Here is a 22,414-nt window from a genome sequence, read left to right as displayed (position 1 = left end):
AAATTAAAAAGCATAACCAGACCAAGTATCAGTAAAGATGCAGAGCAGCTAAAACTCTCATTTACTCTGATGGAATGCAAAATTTAGAATACAGTTTGGCCATTTCTGAAAAAAACATATACCTACCACGTGAATGAGCCATTTCCTAAGTGTTTCCCCAAGAAGAATTAAAATCTATGTCCACACAAAGACCTATATAAAAATGTTCACAGAAGTTTTATTTGTAATAGTCTAAAACTGGAAAAAATCTCAAATGTTAACTAATAAGTTAACCAACAATACAACAGAATACTTAGCAATAAAAATAAATTAGAGATTCATGCAAAACCAAGGATTAACCCCAAAATTATTATGCTGAATCAAGGAAGCTAGGCAAGAGAGAGAGAGAGAGAGAGAGAACGCAAACTGTATGATTCCATTTATACAGAATACTAGCAAATGAAAATTAATCAATAATGACAGTATCAGTGATTGCCTAGGATTGGGGGAGGAGTAAAAGGAAGGATTACAAAGGGGCACAAAGAAACTTTTGAGGATGATGGATTAATGCATTATCTTGATTGTGAAGATGATTTGATGGGTATACATAGTCAAACCTTATCAAATTAGATAATCTAAACATGTGCAGTTTATTGTATTTATGTCAACCCCAATAAAACTTTTTAAAAAGATCTCTAAAAAATAAGCACCACGTGAGGCAGCTTTATATGGGTTATGTATGAAGGTGATTGAATATCAATAATATTTTGCATATCAAATACTGATTGGATATGTAAGATATTAAATATTAAAAAGTAATATTTTATTGTTGAAAAATTAACTGCACATACATTTTCTCATTTAATCTCATAACCAATCAGAAAGAAGACTTAATTGGACTGAAGAGGCTGAGACAAACCTCAAGGAAATACATTCTTGAAGGACAGATAGGATTTAAGTGGGTGCAAAAAGCCATTCCAGTCATAAGAATACCAAGAGCAACAGCCAAGTACAGGAAATGAACAAGACATGACAAAGGGGCCATGACAAGTTTTGCAGCATATTAGGAGAGTCAGATAGAAGAGAAAATAGAAAGGTAGACATGAAGAAGAAAAACCATGGATATACAATGTCAATGGAAACCAAGCAGGAATGGAACTTCAACAAGCAATTACTGATCCATGTTGAACAAAAAAGAGCTCTAAGTGAATATGAATTTAGAAAGGCTATTTCATTTGGCACACAGGTCGTTACTAATCATTAAAATTCAGTTTCAAAAGAAAGAGTTTTTGCCAAAAACAAAAACATCCTTTTCATACAGAGCATTACACTTAGTCTACTTTTGTTTGAAAGATAAAAATAAAAATCAGGAGCTCAGAGAAATTAAAAATGGGTGATTTGTCTAAGACTACAAATCCAGTTTTATCCGAACTGAATGCTTATGTTCTTAGACAGTAATGCCAAATTCCATTAGCTTGGTGAAAACTGAACTTACAGCAATAAAAACTATGACAAAATGGATAGAAAAGGAGCATAAAAAACATTATTTCTCTAGTTTTACAACTTAAAACCCAAAAATGCAAAGATACTTTTATGTTTTGGGGAATGCCTTATAGGTAGACAAAAATGTATCAATTTATTGGTAGAGGGAAAATTAAAATTTTATTATATTAAAGAAGATTCCTTATTAAAGAAGATTCATTTAATTTTGGAATGAACACAATTTTTAAGGTCTGAGAGACTAGTGCCTAAAGACATTAAAGAGAATTGGGTAACTTTAGTAAAACACTTAAGATAAAAGGCAAGGTTGGTGCAAATCACTCCTAGGAACAAATTCTCTGAATATTCAACCAGGTTAAATACTTACAGCGTCTAAGGCTTTTAATGGCAGTGAGTTCCAGGAACTGACACAGCGATTTAGGTCTCTATAGTTGATACAGAGATCTACAACAATGTCAGACATGACAATAAATTTGGTCTAGGCCTGCCCTACATATAGAGCTTGCACTATATTTTAGAGTATATAAACTAATTGAGGGCTCTGAGCAATAATGAACCAAATTAATTGCTTACAAGAGCAAACACTTCTGACATCACTCTAACGAATAAACAAAAGAATGGTACTGAAGTAGGAATTACTTGAATGGAATCAAGCTTATACACTGGCTATAATCCAAAGTTCATAAAGCTTCTGACAGTGTATGTGAAATTTAGTGGGCATATACATTGTTCTGGGGAAAAGGCTTTTATAACATTCTCAAAGAAGTCCATGGCACAAAAAAGGATAAGTACTTCACAAAAAACACAAATAAGAAACAAAAAAGCCCCCAGATTAATCAGTGAGAAACCACTCACAAGAAAGAGGTTTATTTTGGGTCATTAATCTTAAAAGGAAAAGTAAAAATAGTAAAAGAAATTTTAGGAACTTATATGCACATGGATATTTGGGCCCACGATACACTATAAGGCAGGACACCCAGAAAATAAAAAGAGACATATAGATATATTTCACTAAGGAAGATTAAACGTTTTTGGCCAAAGATGCCATAAAGTTTGAAGGCAAATAACTGCATTACAGATACAGAGTTTGTATTTATAGAATATAAGGGAGGCTCTTCAAATTGCTAAGAAATTTAATAGAAAAATTAAGTAAATGATATGAAATATCAACCATAAAAAAGCAAATTCACTGGCCAATAAACACTGAAAAATCTGTTCATCCTTATTAATAATCAGGAAAATACAAATTAATGTAAACAACATGAACTGTCAATTCACAAAAGAGCAAACTCAACAGCCAATAAACATTTGAAAAGTTGCTCAAACACCTGGTTTCATTTCCCTTCAGCATGAAGGATTTCCTTTAGGATTTCTTGTAGTGCAGTCCTACTGGTGACAGATTCTTTCACATGAAAAATGTCTTTATTTTGTCTTCATTCATAAATGTTATATATTTTTTTACTTAGAATCTTGGGTTGAGAGGCTTTTAATTTTCTTAATTTTCACGATTTAAAGATGTTCTTTTGATCACTACAGCTTCTTATGAGAAGTAAGCTAACAAAATCTTGGTTCTCTTGCATGTAATGTGTCATTTTTTTCTCATGATACCTTCAAGATATGCTCTTTATCTGTGGCTTTCAACAGTTGGATTATGATGTGTGTAGGCATGGCCTTCTTCATGTATTTATCTTATTAATTTTTCTCCCCTCATTTCTGGCCTACATGTAGTACTCAATAAATATCTGCTGAATTCACTTAGGAAAAAAAAAAAAATCAAGTCATCCTTTGTAATTCTGACAGAACCCAGAGGGAGTCTGGAAGGCTAAAGCAACCCACTCACAAAAAAGAGATTTGGAGTCTCATGTCTTACCATTAAAATTTAGGTTAATCTGGCACACAAGGATATAAAAGAGTACTTACTCCTTACTTTTTTCTTTGAGTACATGTTGATTCTTCAAAGTCGTATATTGTTTTGTGACTTCCTGTCCCTTCAGGAATACCGCTACATTCCACCAGGGATATTCATACCAATTTACATAGAGGATCTCACATTTTATATCAGAGTCAATCTAAACTAACAAAATGACATTCATATACCATTTGAGAGTTTGCAAAGTATTTTCATAACTATCTCACTTAAACTTCCCAACAACCTGGTGATCAACTTTGGATATAGCAGGTGCTAACAATTTTACAGAAGTTGGTTTATCAGGACTTATCAAGAAGATAAAGTAGAATTAAGTGAATAAATAAAATTCATTATACTTTGGGTGCAAAGGGATTCTCAGGGCATGAGGTTCATTCAGTCTTGGTTTAATTCTCAGGCAAGAAAAAAAAAAAAGGCCCTTGGTATTTGGCGAGAAGCAGCAAGGAGCCCGTGGGAGTCAAGTGATCAAGGAAAGGACAAAAGGAAGGAGCAGACATAAGAAGGTAATACCAGGCCAAACATAAGTTCTATTTATGTGATGACTTGGCTTAGAACTGGTTTATATTTAAACAACAACAACAAAACCTGAGCTTAGTTCTAAATAAGGTGAATATCTAAAGAAGATATCCCAGAGCTCTAGTTTTGAGCCACAGTCTTACATTTAGTAAGACTCAACAGAAATCACCATACTATTGAGTATCTCAAAGTAAAAGAAAAAAACTTTTTTAAAGATTAATAATAGTGGAGTCCCAGGCTAAAACCATAATGGGAACAGAATTTATTCTCAGCTGGGATAGCTATGGATAACCAGAACATGTAGAGTAGGACAATCCTCCCAAGGCTATAATGACTCCTAAAATAAGTCTCTAAAATATAATGTCTCTGGTAGGTAACTCCAAGTAGTAGTTAGCTGTCTATTATATAGGAACTGAGCTACTACTAAATATAAACTATGAATAAAAATTTTTTTCTTATTATCCTCAAAAGTTTCTTCATATCCCTTTGTAGTCTATCCTTCCTACCACCCCCTTCTCCTTCCCTCTCCCTGCCCTGACTCCAGACAACCAGGAACCTACTTTCTGTAACAATGTAGTAGTTTACACATTATAACATTTTATATAAATGGAATTATACAGTAAGTACTCTTTTTTGGTCTGGCTTCCTTCACTCAGTGTAATGACTGCAATATTTTTTCATGATCTTGCATTTTATCAATAACTCAGTCTTTTTTATTGCTGAATAGTATTACATTGTATGGATAAGCCATAATTTGTTTAATTTGTTAAATTCACTTACTGATGAACATTTGGGTTATGTTTAGTTTTTGGCTATACAAATAAAGCTGTTAAATACATCCATGTAAAAGTCTCTGAGTGGATATACATTTTTGTTTCCCTGAAGAAATACTTAGGGAAGAATGGCTGGGTTGTATGTTTTTTCCCCCCCTCCAGGAACTTCAAAGTTGTTTCCAAAGCTGTTATGTAATTTTTACATTCCCATCAGTAGTATACAGAGTTCTAGTTGGTTCATAATACTCCATCTTTTAAATTATAGCCAATCTAATAGGTATGTAGTGGTATGTTTTCATGTTTTATTTTGTTTTTTCCTGATGAATAATGATGTTGAGTATCTTTTCATGTGTTGACTGACCAGTCACACATCTTGTGTGGTTCTAATCTTTTCCCCATTATTTGTATTCATGTTATTTTATTTATTGTTCTTTGTCTTCAGGTTACCAAGTAGAAAGGATTCCATAAATATTCTGGTAACAGTTTGGTAAATGTGTTGCTAATACTTTTTCCAAGTGTCTGGCTTTCTGCTATCTTAATGTGTCTTTCGAGGAGAAAATGTTTTTAGACTTGATTATGCCCAATATCTAGATCAATTTGGGGACAGCTGCCATCTTAACAATATTGAATCTTCTAATCTATGAACAGGTATCTTGCTCCAGTTAGATGTTCAAGTTCTCTCAGCAATGTTTTGTGGTTTTCAGGGTAGAGGTCTTGGACATCTTTTGTTAAATTCATTTCTGTATATTTGTTGGCACCAATATAAATGGAACTGATTCATTCCATTTTCCAGTTGTTAGCTGCTAGTACAGAAAAATACAATTGTTTTTTATATATTTATCTTGTCTCCTACAACCATAATAAGTTTATTAGTTCTAGTAATAGTTTCTTAACTCCTCCAGGATCTTCTGTAAAATATTTGATCATATGAAAATAGGGAGAGTTTTACTTCTTTTCTTATCTTTGTGTCTTTTATTTCTTTTGCTTGGTTAATTGCAATGGCTAAGATGGCCAATATGACAAAGAACAGGTGATAGAAGGAGGCATTCTGGGCTTTTTCTTGATCTTAGTGGGAAAAAGTTCAATATTTTACAATTAAGTGTGATATCTGGTTTCTCAGATATGAGTTATTATTTAATGTCCAGATATTTACAGTTTTCCTAGTTATTATTGATTTCTAATATAATTTGACTATGGTTAGATAATATACTTTACTGATTTTAATTCTCTTAATATAATGAGACCATGTACACCTGAAAAAAATGTGCATTCCATGGTTGTTGAATATAGTATTCTATAAATGTCAATTAGGTCAAGGTGAGTTCACAGTATTTTTCATATCTTCTATATCTCCAATTATTTATTTTTCATCTAGTTGTTTTACAACCACTGAGAGAGATGGTATAAAAATTTCCTAATATGATTGAATAGAATTACCTGTTTTTTCCTTTAATTCTGTCCATTTTTCTTTCATGTCCTTCTTTATCTCTGGTAATACTTTTTCTTTTTGTCTATTTTATTTGATATTAAAATAAATAAGTCCATCCTTCTTATGCTGTTTGTATGGTGTATTTTTTCCTATGCATTTATTTATATTGTTTCTTTATATTTTAAGTGCTTCTCTTTTAGGCAACGTATGCAGAGTCTTGCTTTATTCCTACCCTAATAGGAGCAGTTGGACCAGGGGTCAGAAGACTTTCTGTAAATGGTCAGATAGTAAATATTCTAGACTTTGTGAGCTACATAGTGTTCTCCCTTGCTGTTACTTAATTCTGTGGTTGTAGCATGATGGTAACCTTACACAGTATGTGAAAAAAAGCATGTGGCCAAATTTATCTGCAAGCCTTAGTCTGCTGAATCCTGGTCTAAACACTCCCAGTTAGGATCATAACATTTAATGTAATTCTTGCTAAGGCAGGATCATCTCTACAATTTTATTTTTTGTTTTCTGTTTCCATCCTCTGTTTTATGTAACTCTGTTACCACTTCTTCACTTCTTTAGATTATTTGAATACTTCTTAGTATTTCATTTTAATTCATCTATTGGCATTTTGGTTAGTATTTCATTTTAATTCATCTATTGGCATTCTGGTTATATCTCTTTGTATTTTTGCTTTTTTTTTTTTAGTAGTTATTCTAGGAAATTATATGTAGAAAAACTTTCACAGTCTACTTTTAAATTTATACTGTACCACTTCATGAGATATTTAGAAATCTGACAACCACTCGGTCCCCTTAGCCCATCCCCCACTAACCTTGATGATGAAGTTGTCTTTTTTTTTTTTTTTGGCTGTGTTGGGTCTTCGTTGCTGCTCACGGGCTTTCTCTAGTTGCAGTGAGCTACTCTTCCTTGTGGTGCGCGGGCTTCTCATTGCGGTGGCTTCTCTTGTTGTGGAGCACTGGCTCTAGGTGCACGGGCTTCAATAGTTGTGGCACGTGGGCTCAGTAGTTGCGGCTCGTAGGCTACAGAGCACAGGCTCAGCAGTTGTGGCACACGGGCTTAGTTGCTCCACAGCATGTAGGATCTCCCTGGACCAGGGCTCAAACCTGTGTCCCCTGCATTGGCAGGTGGATTCTTAACCACTGCGCCACCAGGGAAGTCCCAAGTTGTCTTGTATATTAAATCCACATACATTGAAAGGTCTAGCAGACAGTGTTATGGATTTTGCTTTCCACAGTCATATGTATTTTTTTAAATAGTTAAAAAAAAAGATTTATCAAGCTATTTATCATTTCTGTTGGTTTTCCTTTATTTCTGAAGATCCAAGTTTTCATTTGGTACCACTCCCTTTTAACTTGTAGAACTTCCTTCAGTATTTCTTGTAAAGTAGAGGTGCTGGTGACAATTTTCCTAGTTTTCTTTCATGTACAGTGTCTTTATTTCACTTTAATTTCTGTGAGACATGCACACTGTCTTGACAGTGTTTTTCTGTTAGCATTTTAAAGATATTGTTCTAATGTCTTCTGCCCTCTGTGGAGTTTTTTGTTTGTTTTTTTTAATATTTACTTATTTATTTATTTGGCTGCATTGGCCCTTAGTTGCAGCAAGCAGAATCTTCATTGCCACATGCGGGATCTTCGTTGTCACATGCGGGATCTTTAGTTGCAGCATGCAGGATCTAGTTACCTGACCAGGGATTGAACCTGGGCTCCCTGCATTGGGAGCGCAGAGTCTTAACCGCTGGACCACTAGGGAAGTCCCATGTCCTCTATGGTTTTTAATGAGAAATCGGCACTCATTCAAATTAAGCCATATATAATGTATCTTCTTGCAGCTGCTTTCAAGATTTTTAAAAAATTTATCCTTGGTTTTTAGCATTTTAATCACAACGTGTCCAAGATAAACATGCTTGGGACTGGGTAAACGTCATGAATATGTAAAAGCCTATCTCTTTCTGCAAATTTGGGAAATTTGTACAATTATTTGTTAATATTTTTCTGGCCCCAGCTTTTTCTCCTTATCTTCTGGAATTCCAATTACACACATATTTGAACATTCCGTCCCACAACCACTGAAGATTCGATCCTATTTTTAATATCTTTTCTTTTCTGTTTTCCAAATTCATAATTTCTATGCACAATGTTCAAGTTCAATGACTCTTCTGTCACATGCAGGTCACCTCTAAGCCCATATGGTATGGTTTTTTCTTTCAGATATTGTATTTCCAATTCTCAAATTCCATTTGATTGTTTTTTTTGTTTTTTTTTTGCGGTACGCAGGCCTCTCACTGTTGTGGCCTCTCCCATTGCGGAGCACAGGCTCTGGATGTGCAGGCTCAGCGGCCATGGCTCACGGGCCTAGCCGCTCCACGGCATGTGGGATCTTCCTGGACCGGGGCACGAACCTGTGTCCCCTGCATCGGCAGGAGGACTCTCAACCACTGCGCCACCAGGGAAGCCCCATTTGATTGTTTTTATACTTTACTTCTCCATTGAGAATTCTTACGTTTTTCATTCAGTGTTGCTTTCCTTTACACCTCATAAAAAAAAATTATAATAGCTGTTTTAAAGTCTTTTTTGCAATTCAATTATTTAAAAACCAAATTGGGAACATTCATTTATGTTGTTAGTTTTTGCTTTTTTTCCCCCAGCGTATATAGAATAATCAGTGGGACTGATGGGCTGAGATGGGCTTCTGCTGCTATGACAGAACTAAATCTATTTTTTCCCTTTTAACAGCTTCTGTGATAAAGGATCTAAAGAAGGTGAATCTGTTTCTCTATAATCTGTTTGCTAGAGCTGCCATATAAAAGTGCCATAAACTGGGTGGCTTAAAACAACAGAAACTTATAGTTTCATGGTTCTGGAGATCAGAGAGTCCCTACTCAAGGTAATAGCAGGGCTATGCTCTGGGACTCAGGAGAATCCTTCGTTGCCTCTGGTTCTTCTGGAGGTAGCCAGCAATCCTTGTGTTCTTTGGCTTGCAGCTGGATCAGTCCAATCTCTGCCTCCATTCACATGGCACTCTCCCTGTGTATCTTCACATCAACTTCCCTCTGTGACTATCTACTTCCAAATTTCCCTTTTTATAAGGATATCAGTCAACTAGATGAGGGCTCACCCTAATGAATTCATTTTAGCTTGATTACCTCTGTAATGATCCTATTAACAGATAAGGTCACATGATGAGATACTACAAGTTAGGAATTCAACGTATCTTTTGTTGGAGACACAATTCAACCAACAAATTTTCCTTCCTCTAGGAAATGCATTTCAACAACCATCAGCAGTAGCATTCAAAGAATAATCTAAGAGGAGTTAAGTCATTTCATAATTATTCTCTTCTATACTACTATGGGTCATAATAGAATGGCAAATGGCCATTAATATGGAATATTTACTATTGTTCAAAAGAATTTACTACTGATTATAAAAGAAATTACTTTCATAATGGTGGATAAGCTATTAGTTTAGTATAACTGCCTCATCATAATTCTAACTGTATGTATTTTTTAATAAGGCCATCACCAAGATTAAATTAGCAGGTCCGATCTTTTCAAAATGCACAAATATATATGAAAGTTAAACCAAACTGTAGAGTATACAGTAGGTGGAGCAAGGCAGAGAGAAGAGGGGAAAGAAGGAGGATGGTTTCAGTAAGGAGGCTCTATAACATATGAATAATATTTGAACCCACTTAAAAAAACACACTTTAAAAACTAGCTCGTCACCACTAATGCTGGAATAAACAAAGATTTATCGACATTGACCTAACAGATCCAATAAAGCTCTAAAAAGTATTGTTTTAAAAATATAATTTCAAATACTATTCAACGTTGATAATCTGTGTAGAAAATATACAAGAGTCTGCTTGAGGTCAAAGAAACAAGTATTAAATTATATGTAATTAATAATTTGTACAAACCCAGGAGATCTGAATTCATACTAAATTATAAAACTGTAGAATATAACATGTTTGGCCTATCCCAACTGGAATGTTAAAGGATTAACAAAATGCCTTTTTTAAAGAGTAAACAGTGCTTTTTTTCTTTTAAATACTGCATGTTGAGCAAAAGAAGTTTTGAGTGAGAAACTGATCAGAAATTACATTTGATCACTTCAATAGACTCTTCCAGTCTGACAGTAAAGTAGTTCTTCACCGTTTAAAAAACTTTACATCTGCAACTGATTTCATTCCATCAGCCAAAAGATGCATTTATGCTGCCACCATTACATTTTCAGAAGAGTTTGAATTACAAAACTTGAGAGAACTTCAAAGCAATACTTAATCTAACCATTCTGATCTTGATGGCCCTGTTAAAAATAATTTAAGACACTTAATAGAAGAGAAACCCTTCAACAAAATGAGTAACAATTGTTCTTAAATCACATTATTTTAAATTTCCTTTCATAAATCAAATGTACCAACCTGGGGGTTCGAGCATTTTATCTCAAGTGACTCTAGGTCAACATGCAGACAGACAACAAATGAATGCCTCATATCAGGTCCTGTAGCGAGTAGTTTTTGAGATGTAACAGCTAGAGTAGAGGTACAACCCATAGGTTCCACTAGGCAAAGTGTCACTTGTTTTCCAAAAAGGGTGTATATGCTGAAATGATGCAAGCTGATGGTCCAAGGAAAGGCATCACCTGAAAATGGGTATAAAAGTGGGTAGGGAGGCACACAAACAAAAATATAGTTAATTGTCACTCGATAGTAAGGTATCTACTGTTAATATTTGAAATATAAAACAGTTAATATGGCATCATAAATAGCGTATACTGTATCCCAGAGACCAACATGTTAAACAGTTTACATGTTATATAAGAGTTACCTTTTAAAAATGTTTATATTTATTATAACATACTACTATATCAATAATGTACATTATAAAACATACAAAAGTAGAAATTAAGGAAATGAGATAAAAATATAAATACAAGTTCTAACTTTTTCTTCCCTCACCCTTGTACTAGTGGGTTGTACAGTGCAACTGCTGGGATGTATGCATTATATCTTGGAGACCACAGAGAATGTGTTAAATTAGGAAAATTAGGAAAATGAACTAAAGGTGACCACAGATCTGACTGCAGAATAAAAAAAGAATAAACAATTTACTATGGTCTGTTGGACCATCTGCATCAGAGTCATATGGGTGCTGATATAAAATACAGATTCCTGGTTTCTACTTCAGACCTACTTAATCAGAAATCTCTGATGGTTAAGACCCAGGACGCACGTACATATCTTCAGTTGGTGATTCTTATATATGTTATTTTTAAATCAAGTATATTTTATTTAAAAATAAAAGTACTCACATTTCAGAATTAAAAGCAAAATTTCTTTCATTGTTTTAAATTTTTTCCTTTTATTGATTTACCAGAGAAAAAAATTGTTAATATAAATTTATGAGATAAAACTATCTTTTTTTTATTGTGGCTATAGATAAAATACTTTGTGAAATAGCATTAAAAATGTACTCAGTATTAAAACATTCGTAAATATTCATTACTGGGATGCCAATTTGATGGAAAATATGTTCCTATGACTTGTATTTTTGACTTTGCAATTCTACTGGCACTTGATAGTATAGATAGTATAATACAGACTTCTTTTTAAGTATCTAGTTCTAAAACAAATTGAAAATATTTATCTTTTAATTAGAGAGGTACTAGTGTCTCACTGAAAATAACTTAGAAAATATAATATAAAAAGAAAAAAATCAAAACCAGTCATAATTCACCTTCCATCTTGCTACTCCCAGGAATACGCACTATTAACATTGTTATTATTTTTCCTTCAAGTCTTCTTTTTTCCCCCCTGTAGTGTGGGACACGCTCACACAGAGTTGGAACCAGATCACATCGTACTATTAGGTTCATGTTATTTTTTAGCAAGGAAAAAAATACCAAGTGAATAACTAAGTAGATCATGCTATAAACATACATACTAAAGGAATATAAATAAGTATTTGAATTGTGAATGGTGATACTCAGGGGATGCTACAAGATAGATTCTCATATGTTTGAACATTCAAAATGTCTTGATCAAGTAGTTAAGAAAATTAAAATCAGAAACTTTGAAATTGAGACCTGGATAATAAAATAAATCTAGCTACATAGCAGTCCACAACAACTTGACTGGAAACAATGGAAACTGCATAATAATATGTGGTCAGCATCGTGGTACTCTGCCTGTCTTAAGACTTAAAATATTTTGCCCCCAGAAAAGAATGACAAACTTTAAATCATCTGTAACTAATTCTGAAATTATTTTAAAACCTACACAAAGTTCCAGGCTATTTACAAAATAAAGGCTTTGCCAAATTTGTCTTAAAATACTTTGGAATGATTTCAGGTTACATATTTTAAAATCTGTAGTGAGCTATACATAGTCTTTCAAATTTTATGTTATCCAAGAAATGTTAAATGGTGATTATGTTGGGTAAAAAGCACCACATTTAAATTCATGAAATAGAAAAAAAGAATTCCAAATGACATTGGTACTATCTCAGATATGTGTCTCTGCTTCTTCTTTGGAATCAAACCATAACCTGAAATTGGGTATACCATATTCTAAGTCTTAAACAGAACCTTTTAAGGTAATATTTTACGTCCATTTATTTAACAAGCATATCATCTATTTTAAAAAGTACACTCTATCTAGAAGAGCTTAACATGTAATGACAAACATTCCCACAATTAATCACTGTGAAAAAATTATCAAAACATAACACATCACTACCTGCACACCTATTCCTTTTACACACACACACCAAAATAAAAAGCACCTCATCTATTTACAACACTGGCAATATACTGTTCTGAGAACTCCATAAAATATGCTCAGATATCCATGACGGACCAGGATCATGTACTATTCTGAGAACTTCAAGACTAGTATTTTAACATTAATGACAAAGTGCTAAGGCTATAAAATGAGTCTTTCATTTTAGAAAAATTATTTATTGCTGGCAGAATTCAGAAATAGTCAAATTGTCTAAAGAACAAGAAAAAATAAAAACAAAGCAGGAGGACTGAAAATTTCATTTCTGTGTGAAACCTCTATATTATTAACAGAGAAAAGAATACCAATAAATTAATTCTCAAAAAATGATAACCAAACACTAATGAACTTCAGATGAGTTAACGTAAAAGAAAGTGAATATGGCAAAGCTTTGAGACAAAATGAATAAATAGAATTCAGTGTGAGACTATGTGATACATGTGTCAACAGTGGGGGAGAGGGACCCTGATCATATACATCTAATTTACAGTCTTCAATACTGGTGGGCAGGGATCAATATTCTGCAAAGAGAATTGGTCTTTCCCTTTCTAAAGATGCTGTGCTTTATTATAGGAAAAAGTATATATACTTTGCACCAAGGTAAATCACCTTACAAAGATCAATATGGAAAATGAAGAAAGAAAACTGTTCAATATTAGAGATACTCCCCCTCAGTTTTCTTTCTTTCATAACCTTAGTCATTACGTGTCTTTAGAAACAAACAAAAAGGTGTCTTTCCTCTTCTTCTTAACTCTTTTCCCTATGTCCCACAATCCAGTATGTCTCAGGCAGGTTTTTATTTCAAATATGAAATAGTGTAATGAGGAATATTTTACTGCTAATTGTGAGGGTTAACAATTTGGAAACAGATGCAGTGTATTCTACAAACATAAATGAGCCAAAAGTGCTGACCCTGTTTCCCCAAACCACTTAGCACTAAACTGATTTACAGACAGTTGAGATAAAGGGTTTCTTTAATTCTACATGATATTAATTTAAGCAGTGGGAATGTTCGAGGAATGAAGGCATTAAAAAAGATATAAAGCATAATCAATTCTCCTGGCAGAGGAGAACTGCTGAAATGCCTGGAAGAGAAGGAAATGAAAATGAGCAACATATAGTTTTATTTGCTCTGTAACCAAATTTCTACTTTGGAAGAAAATACTGCTTTGTATTAGGAAATGTAAAATGTATTGCATGTATAAAATAATAAAAATTAAAAATATATTAAATTTATATAAATATATAAAATTTATACTGAAAAATATCATGATTATTAAATCATGATAAAATAGATAATTCATTTCAAATTTGTGAAATATTTTCTTCATATCTAGAAACCCAAGCATTCAGTGCTTGATTCACTTCTTTAATCCTTCCATAGGCCTTTGTGCATATATAAATGTTTATAAACTCAGCATGTATTTAAAAAAAAAGGGTGTGTGTGTTTCCCTGGTGGCGCAGTGGTTAAGAATCTGCCTTCCAATGCAGGGGAGACGGGTTCTAGCCCTGGTCCGGAAAGATCCAACATGCCGTGGAGCAACTAAGCCCGTGCGCCACAACTACTGAGCCTGTGCTCTAGAGCCCGCGAGCCACAACTACTGAAGCCCACGCACCTAGAGCTTGTGCTCCGCAACAAGAGAAGCCCGCGCACAGCAACAAAGAGTAACCCCTGCTCGCGGCAACTAGAGAAAGCCCGCGCGCAGCAACGAAGACCCAATGCAGCCAAAAATAAATAAATAAAATAAATAAATTTATTTTAAAAAAAAAGCATTCAGTGCTAACTAGTATTCACGTCTGAATATTACTGCTTTAATCATAACTTAATCATCAAATTTTCATTAGTGTATAAAGAAATATAATACTGTTTTTTAAAATTCCTTAAAACTTATGACTGCAAATATAAACAAGGCAAAACCAGAACAATTATTGCTTTTAAAACTAAAAGTAACCTCAAAGACTAGTGCTGTCCTTCAAGCAATTAAAATATCAGTAATTACAGTTTTAAAAGAGGTGTCGAAATTATAGCAATGCAGAATTTATTTAAGGTCATATGATCAGCTAACGAGACATACCCTCAGTTGCTACAGCTTGTCAAGATATGTTACAATTAAACATTTTCTAAAGTGACTTACCACTAACTAATGGCACGTCTTACCTCACTTAAATTATTACACAGACACTTACATAATTAAGGAAACATTATCATAAAATATTTCTTGGGTCTCATGACTCAGTGATATGATATATGGATTATAACTTAAAAAATAAATATAGGGTAGTTTAAAGATCCTTATTTTTAAATGCTATTTTTTGCTTCCTGATTGTTTTCTACTTTAGCTTTTTCTTAAATAAATGAATAGCCAATTTATTCCTCATTAAGCTTTTTATTGAACATGTACTTTACAAACACCGTGTCCTCAAAACTTTAATAACGTAAAAAAAGTGATTAAGACATGATTCCCTTTCCAAAACATTTTCAGCTATATACATTATATTTACAAAAATAATAAAAAATACTTATAATCATTTACAACACAAACATCCTAGATAATAAATTCACTTATCATTTCCCTTAACATAACACATAGTACATGTAGACATTTTAGTCAATTTGAGTTAAATCTATTACCTTCCCAAGACTTCTGTAAAAGAACTGTTTACTGCTATTAGATGAAAGTCAAGACTGACTAATGCATAAAAGCTTTGCCATGTTAACCTTCCTAATAAACGAGTATTTGTTAGGAATAAAAGATACACATTTGTGTATTCATTTTATATTACTGACAGAGTATATCAATTTACTTAAGTTGATAAACTGGTTTACTGAGTGCATTAGAACACTATGACACTGCCTCTACAGCATGAGCCTGGATTTTGCACCAGGAGACTTAGGTAAATATCCTAGCTCTAACTATCCCTTAGTATTAGAGGAGAAATGCTAATTCCTAATTCCTCTGCTTTTTCCACATGAAGTGCTAAGCCATCTCATGCCTTTTCCTTCACAAGAACTGAGTGGACTATTTCATTACAGTAAAAGAACCAACTTAGTGACAAAAGAAAAGATATAAGAATAAAGATCAAAGAAAAAGCAAAAAAGTTTTTTTAAAAAAGGTAAAAAGTAAAGTCCTGATTAATTTCACTTCTTTCATTATTTGGTATTATTATTTAAAGAAGTTTTTTGGAAGACAGGAAGTTCATAGATGACCCAGGGACCCTTTCAGTTCAAGAAACTATTCCAAATACTAAATTAAAGAGTTTGCGGACTTCCCTGGTGGTCCACTGGTTAAGACTTTGCCTTCCAATGCAGGGGGTGCGGGTTTGATCCCTGGTCAGGTAGCTAAGATCTCCCACACGTCTCACGGCAAAAAAAAAAAAAAAAAAAAAACCATAAAACAGAAGCAATACTGTAACAAATTCAATAAAGACTTTAAAAAAAAGTGTGATAAATGAAAGAGTCTGAATCAATGAATTGTATTGTATTTCGTGAAAACCTCATACAGAAGGGAATTATATGGAAGAAAACCTGAGTCCTGGTGATCATGTTTATCCATAACTTTGCACCTCAAGTACGGTTTCATTCCCTGGGGCTCAGATGAACCACTTTAAAAACATGCTAAAGCTGACAGGTATGACCAGGGACTAGCTGTGAAATTAGGAATAGAGCAATTTTTGGTATTGAAAATAAATGTTACTCTGTAGCACAAGATTCTATCATGTTATCAGTGCCAACTGATGGACAATCTAGGTCAAACAGTTACCTAAGGATATAAAAAAGGAACAAAGAAGTCAGGTATGTGACAATCTTACAGATTTGTAAACTGTCAGAGAAAAGGTGACAGGTTAAGTACAGGTATAGATGAGAATACCTAGTAAAGCTATAAATATGAAGAACACCTATCTTTAAAGAAAGTGTAGAGGAAAGGAGCCCATGAATGATATTCAAAAGGAGTAGCCACTATCCACAGAAAACAAATCAAGGAAAGTGGTTATCCAGAAGTTAAGAAAGAATTTCAAAAAGGAATCAATGAACATCAAGGATTAAAAGGTTTCTATTGGATTTGCAAATAAGAGGTTTGTTCTGTTAACTGAGTAAGCTGAAAGAAATTTTAGCATTTTTATATGACAACAAGGATTAAATAAGGAGGTTATAATTGATGAAGCAAGTTCCGTAAAAATGTAGTGCATAGCATATAGTATGCACTCAATAAATATTTGCTTTATGAAGGAAGGAAGGAAAGGAGAAAGGGAGGGAGGGATGGACTGAGATGGATAAATGAATAAAAATGGCTTGGTCCTAAGCAATATCAGCAGATGAAAGACTTAATCCAGGTAAGGTAGATTCATTTGTTAAGTATTTACTGAATTAAATATATGCTAGATATTATTCTAGGATCTAGGAAAAGAGCAGTGAACAATATAATCTCACTGTTCTCATGGATCTTGCCTTCTAGTTGTGAAAAGGATAATAAACTAATAATTAAATGACATATAGTATGTTGATGGTCCTAGATGTTCTGAAGAGCACTTAAGCAGGGTAACAGAACAGGGCGCTGCCACTTTAAGACAGGATAGTCCAGAAAAGCCACTCTGATAAAATGACATTCCATAGAGACATAAGGCATGAGGCTACTTGGGAAAAAAGTGTTCTAGAAGGTGAACAGTAAGTGTAAAAGTCCTGTATCAGGACCCTGTTTGGATGGGAAGTTGTCAATGCTTTCATTAAGGAAATAAGGAGGTTGTATGCTGTGTAGGGGAAATAATCAGATATCCTTGAGGAAAGTGGTGAAAATTTATAATAGCTTTTATAGGGAGTGGAAAGGTATTAAAGGAAGTATAAAAAGTTTACAAAATTATCAATGAGGGCCAGAAGTCATTTTTTCCCAAAAAACTGTCAAGAACTTCAGAAAAGAAGCTTAAATGTCAAATAGTTGGAACGATCCAAGGCTACACTTCCTTCCAAGAAACTGAGAATCCACAATATCCAAAATATATAAAGAACTCATGCAACTCAATATCATAAAAACAACCTGATTAAAAAATGGGCAGAGGATCTGAATAGACATTTTTCCAAAGAAGACATACAGATGGCCAACAGACACAGGAAAAGATGCTCAACAAAACTAATCATTAGGGAAGTGCAAATTGAAACCACAATGAGATAACATCTCCCACCTGTCAGAATGGCTATTACCAAAAAAGATGATAAATAACAAGTGTTGGCGAGGATGCAGAGAAAAGGGAACCCTTTCTGCACTGTTGATGAGAATGTAAATTGGTACAACCACTATGGAAAACAGGATGAAAGTTCCTCAAAAAATTACAAACAGAACACCATACGATTTAGCAATTCCACTTCAGGGTATTTATCCAATGAAAACAAAAACACTACTAGAAAAAGATATCTGCACCCCAATGTTCAGAGAAGCATTATTCACAATATCTGAGATATAGAAGCAACCTAAGTGTCTATCAACAGATGAATAAAGAAAATGTGGTGTAGGAGGAGGATATCAAGCTGGCAGAGTAGGACACCGAACTCATCTCCCACAACGAACATATCAAAAAAATACATCTACATGTGGAGCATCTCTCACTGAAAACAAACTGGAGACTGGCAGAAAGGCTACTCTATAACCAGGGCTGTAAAGAAAGATCCACAGGGAGTCGCGCAAGAGGTAGGAGAAGCAACAATCAGGGGGGCCTGTACTCCTAACAGGGGACACAGAAGAGGAGGGTAATATCAAGGGCTCAAAGATCCTCCCCGGGGAGTAAGTGGCTTGTACCACATTTTGGACACCTCAGTCCTAGAAGCCAAAACCAGGAAGACAAGTCCCCTTAGCTGGTGGAAAGCAATGGGACTTAACAGAAGAAACTAAGACTCTACTCCTGAAGAATGCATGCGCAAACTTGCTAACTCCTTGAAACAAGGCAGAGGAAGCAAACTGAAACTGCCCAGGGCTCTGGTGGGTTTCCTGCGACAAAGTGCTCCTCCTGCCTGCAGCAGGTGCCTGCTCCTGCCCCTCTTACTCTGTCTGGCTCAGCTCCCTCCAGGGCAATGGCTGACACTGCCAAGGAAAGTACGCACCTGGGGATGGAACCAGTCAGACCCTGCATTGCATCTGAACAGGGCAAGAGCAGACATTACTGGCACTGACAGAGAGTGGTGGATTACGAGCCATCTGGAGCTCTGATTGCTGTGTCATGAACGTTACAGCTCAAATGGCACTCCACACTGGGAACCCTTCTCCAGGCCCTCTTTGTTCCAGCAGTACTCCCTTCTGGGGCAAAGGTGTCATTGCCAGGAGGGAGTATAGTACAAACTTAGAGGGAATGGAACCAATTCAGACTGACCTTCAGGGCTTCTTGTCCAGCATCTGGGAATCCTACCCTACCCACCCACATGTGGATGATGACCACTGAGCACAGGAGAAGCTCCAAGCTCACACCTGGCTCTAGTGCTAACAGCAAAAAGAAAAGCAAATTTAAAAATGAGGACAGTTTAAGGAACTTCTGGACATCAGCATACTAACATTCATGACATAGGGGTCCCAGAAGGAAAAGAAAGAAAGGGGTCAAAAATGTATTTGATGAAATTATGGCTGAAAACTTGAACCTGAAGAAAGAAACAGGTAACCAGATAGAGGAAGCACAGAGAGTCCCAAACAAGATGAACCCACAGTAAGACACATCATAATTAAAACAGCCAAAGTTAAAGAAAGAATTCTAAAGGCAACAAGAGAAAAAGAATCACATAGAAGGGAACCCCCATAAGGCTATCAGCTGGTTTTTCTGTGGAAAGTTTGTAGGCCAGAAGGGAGTGGCAGATATACTGAAAGTGCTAAAAGGGAAAAATCTACAACCTAGGCTATTCTACCCAGCGAGGTTATCATTCAGAATTGAAGGAGAAATAAAAAAACTTCTCGGACAAGCAAAAACTAAAACAGTTCATCAGTAATAAGTGAAATGTTGAAGGGTCTTTGCTAAGTGGAAAACAAAAGGTTACAAAAAGAAGAATCTATAGGAAAGGAAAAATCCCACAAGTAGAAGCAAACATATACTAAAGGCTGTGGATCAACCACTTAAATAAGGTAGTACAAATATTAAAAGACAAAAATTGTAGGGACTTCCCTGGTGGTCCAGTGGGTAAAACTCCACACTCCTAATGCAGGGGGCCCAGGGTTGATCCCTGGTCGGGGAACTAGATCCCACATACATGCCACGACTAAGAGTTCACAGGCCGCAACTAAGGAGTTCACATGCCACAACAACCATGGCACAACGAAGATCCCATGTGCTGCAACTAAGACCTGGTACAGCCTAAATAAATAAATAAATAAATAAATAAATTTTAAAAAATAAATAAAGACAAAAATTGTAAAATCAACTTTAGCTATAATAAAGAGTTAAGGGATAAACATGAAAATGTAAAATATGACTTCAAAAACAAAACATGGGGGATGGGTGTAAAAGATGTAGATCTTTTAGAATGTGCTTAAGTTTAAATGACTACCAGTTTAAAACAAATAGATATAGGTTAACCTATATGAACCCAAAGGTAACCACAAATCAAAATTCTACAACAGGTACACAAAAACTAGAGAGAAAAGAACATAGGAATACCACTAAAAAAAAAAAAAACAAACAAACAAAAAAGAAAATCACAAAGGAACAAACTAAAGGAAGAAAAGAACAAAGAAGAAGTACAAAAGCAACCCCAAAAAACTAAGTAACAAAATGGTAATAAGTACATACCTATCAATAATCACTTTAAACATCAATGAGCTAATAAATGCTCCAAAAGACACAGGGTGGCCTATTGGATAAGAAAAACAAGACCCATCTATATGCTGCTTATAAGAGACTCACTTCAGAGCTAAAGATACACACAGACTGAAAGTGAGGGGAGGTAAAAAGATATTTCATGCAAATGGAAATGATAAAGTAGGGATAGCAATATACTTATTAGACAAAGCACACTTTAAAACAAAGTCTATAACAAAAGGCAAAGAAGGGCACTACATAATGATAGAGGGAACAATACAAGAAGAGCCTATAACATTTGTTAATATATATGCCCCTAATATAGGAGCACCTAAAGACATAAAGCAAATATTAATAGACATAAAGGAAGAAATTGATCATAATATCAATACAATAATAGTAGAGGACTTTAACACTCCACTTACATCAATGGACAGATCACCCAGAAAGAAAATCAATAAGAAAACAGTGGTCTTAAATGATACATTAGACCAGTTAGACTTAATAACTATCTAGAGGATATTCCATTCAAAAATAGAATACACATTCTTTTCAAGTACACATGGAACATTCTACAAGATAAATCACATGCTAGGTCACAAAACAAGTCTAAACAAATTTAAGAGGACAGAAATTACAGCAAGCATTTTTTTCCTGACCCCAACAGTATCAAACTAGAAATGAATTACAGGAAGACAAATGGGAAAGACACAAACCCATGGACATTAAACAACATGCTCCTAAAAAACCAATGGGTCAATCAAAGAGGAAATCAGAAAATACCATGAAACAAATGAAAATAAAAACACAGCTTTCCAAAATCTATGGGAGGCTGCAAAAGCAGTTCTAAGAAGGAAGTTTATAGCAATAAAGGCCTATATCAAGAAACAAGAGAATTCTAAAATAAAAAACTAACCTGCCATCTAAAGGAATTAGGAAAAGAAGAACAAATGATACCTAAAGTCAAAAGAAGGAAATAATAAACATCTGAGCAGAAATAAATGAAATAGAGATGAAAGAAACAACAGAAAAGATCAATGAAATCAAGAGCTGTTTTTTTGAAAAAATAAACAAAATTGATAAGCCTTTATTTAGCCAGGCTCATTAAGGAAAAAAAAAAAAAGAGAGTGAGAGAAAGAAAGAAGATCCAAATAAACAAAATGAGAAATGAAAGAGGAGAAATTAAAACCAATATCACAGAGATAAAAAATCACAATAGAACACTATGAACAATTATATGCCAACAAATTGGACAAGCTAGAAGAAACAGATAAATTTCTAGGAACATACAATCTTCCAAGACAGAATCAGAAAGAAATAGACAATCTGAACAAACTGATCACTAGTATAAAATTGAATCAGTAATCAAAAAACTCCCAGCAAACAAAAGTCCAGGAGGTTCTGCCAGTGTAAGGCAGGCCACAAAAACTAGAGGCACTGCTGCCATGGTCAAAAAGAGGTCACCTGATCTGGAGTAGTGAACAACAACCACACCCAGAAGTCTTGTCGTTGAAATGATGATCTCAGTAATGGTTGAACAGGGAGGGCCAACAGCTCTACTAGCCTGCGATTGTGAATGTGACTGGGGAAAGCATATTCCTGACTGACGTGACACACAAGCACAGTGGATGCAGAAGAACTGAGTTATCTGGACACTCCTAAACAACCATGAGACTACACATATGTATAGAGGACATGTGGAAGGGCTCAGAGGAAAGTAAAAGTTTG

General features: G+C 34.6%; 1 protein-coding gene across 5 annotated transcripts in view; it reads right to left on the bottom strand.

Moving 5' to 3' along the window:
* The window catches only part of VPS13B (vacuolar protein sorting 13 homolog B), a 778,894-nt gene that overhangs the window by 395,820 nt on the left and 360,660 nt on the right, over positions 1–22,414 (bottom strand). For all 5 annotated transcript variants that reach the window (XM_027131500.1, XM_027131499.1, XM_027131497.1 and 2 more), the window contains one exon: positions 10,565–10,785. In XM_027131500.1, the coding sequence (XP_026987301.1) occupies positions 10,565–10,785 (221 nt within the window). The remainder of the gene's footprint in view (positions 1–10,564; positions 10,786–22,414) is intronic.

Source organism: Aethalodelphis obliquidens, unplaced genomic scaffold, assembly GCF_003676395.1.
Source record: "Aethalodelphis obliquidens isolate GAN/ISIS:26980383/991018 unplaced genomic scaffold, ASM367639v1 scaffold39, whole genome shotgun sequence".
In the NCBI taxonomy this organism is placed as follows: Eukaryota; Metazoa; Chordata; class Mammalia; order Artiodactyla; family Delphinidae; genus Aethalodelphis; species Aethalodelphis obliquidens.
Note: the sequence above shows the minus strand (reverse complement) of the source record. Positions and strands in the feature narration are given on the sequence as shown.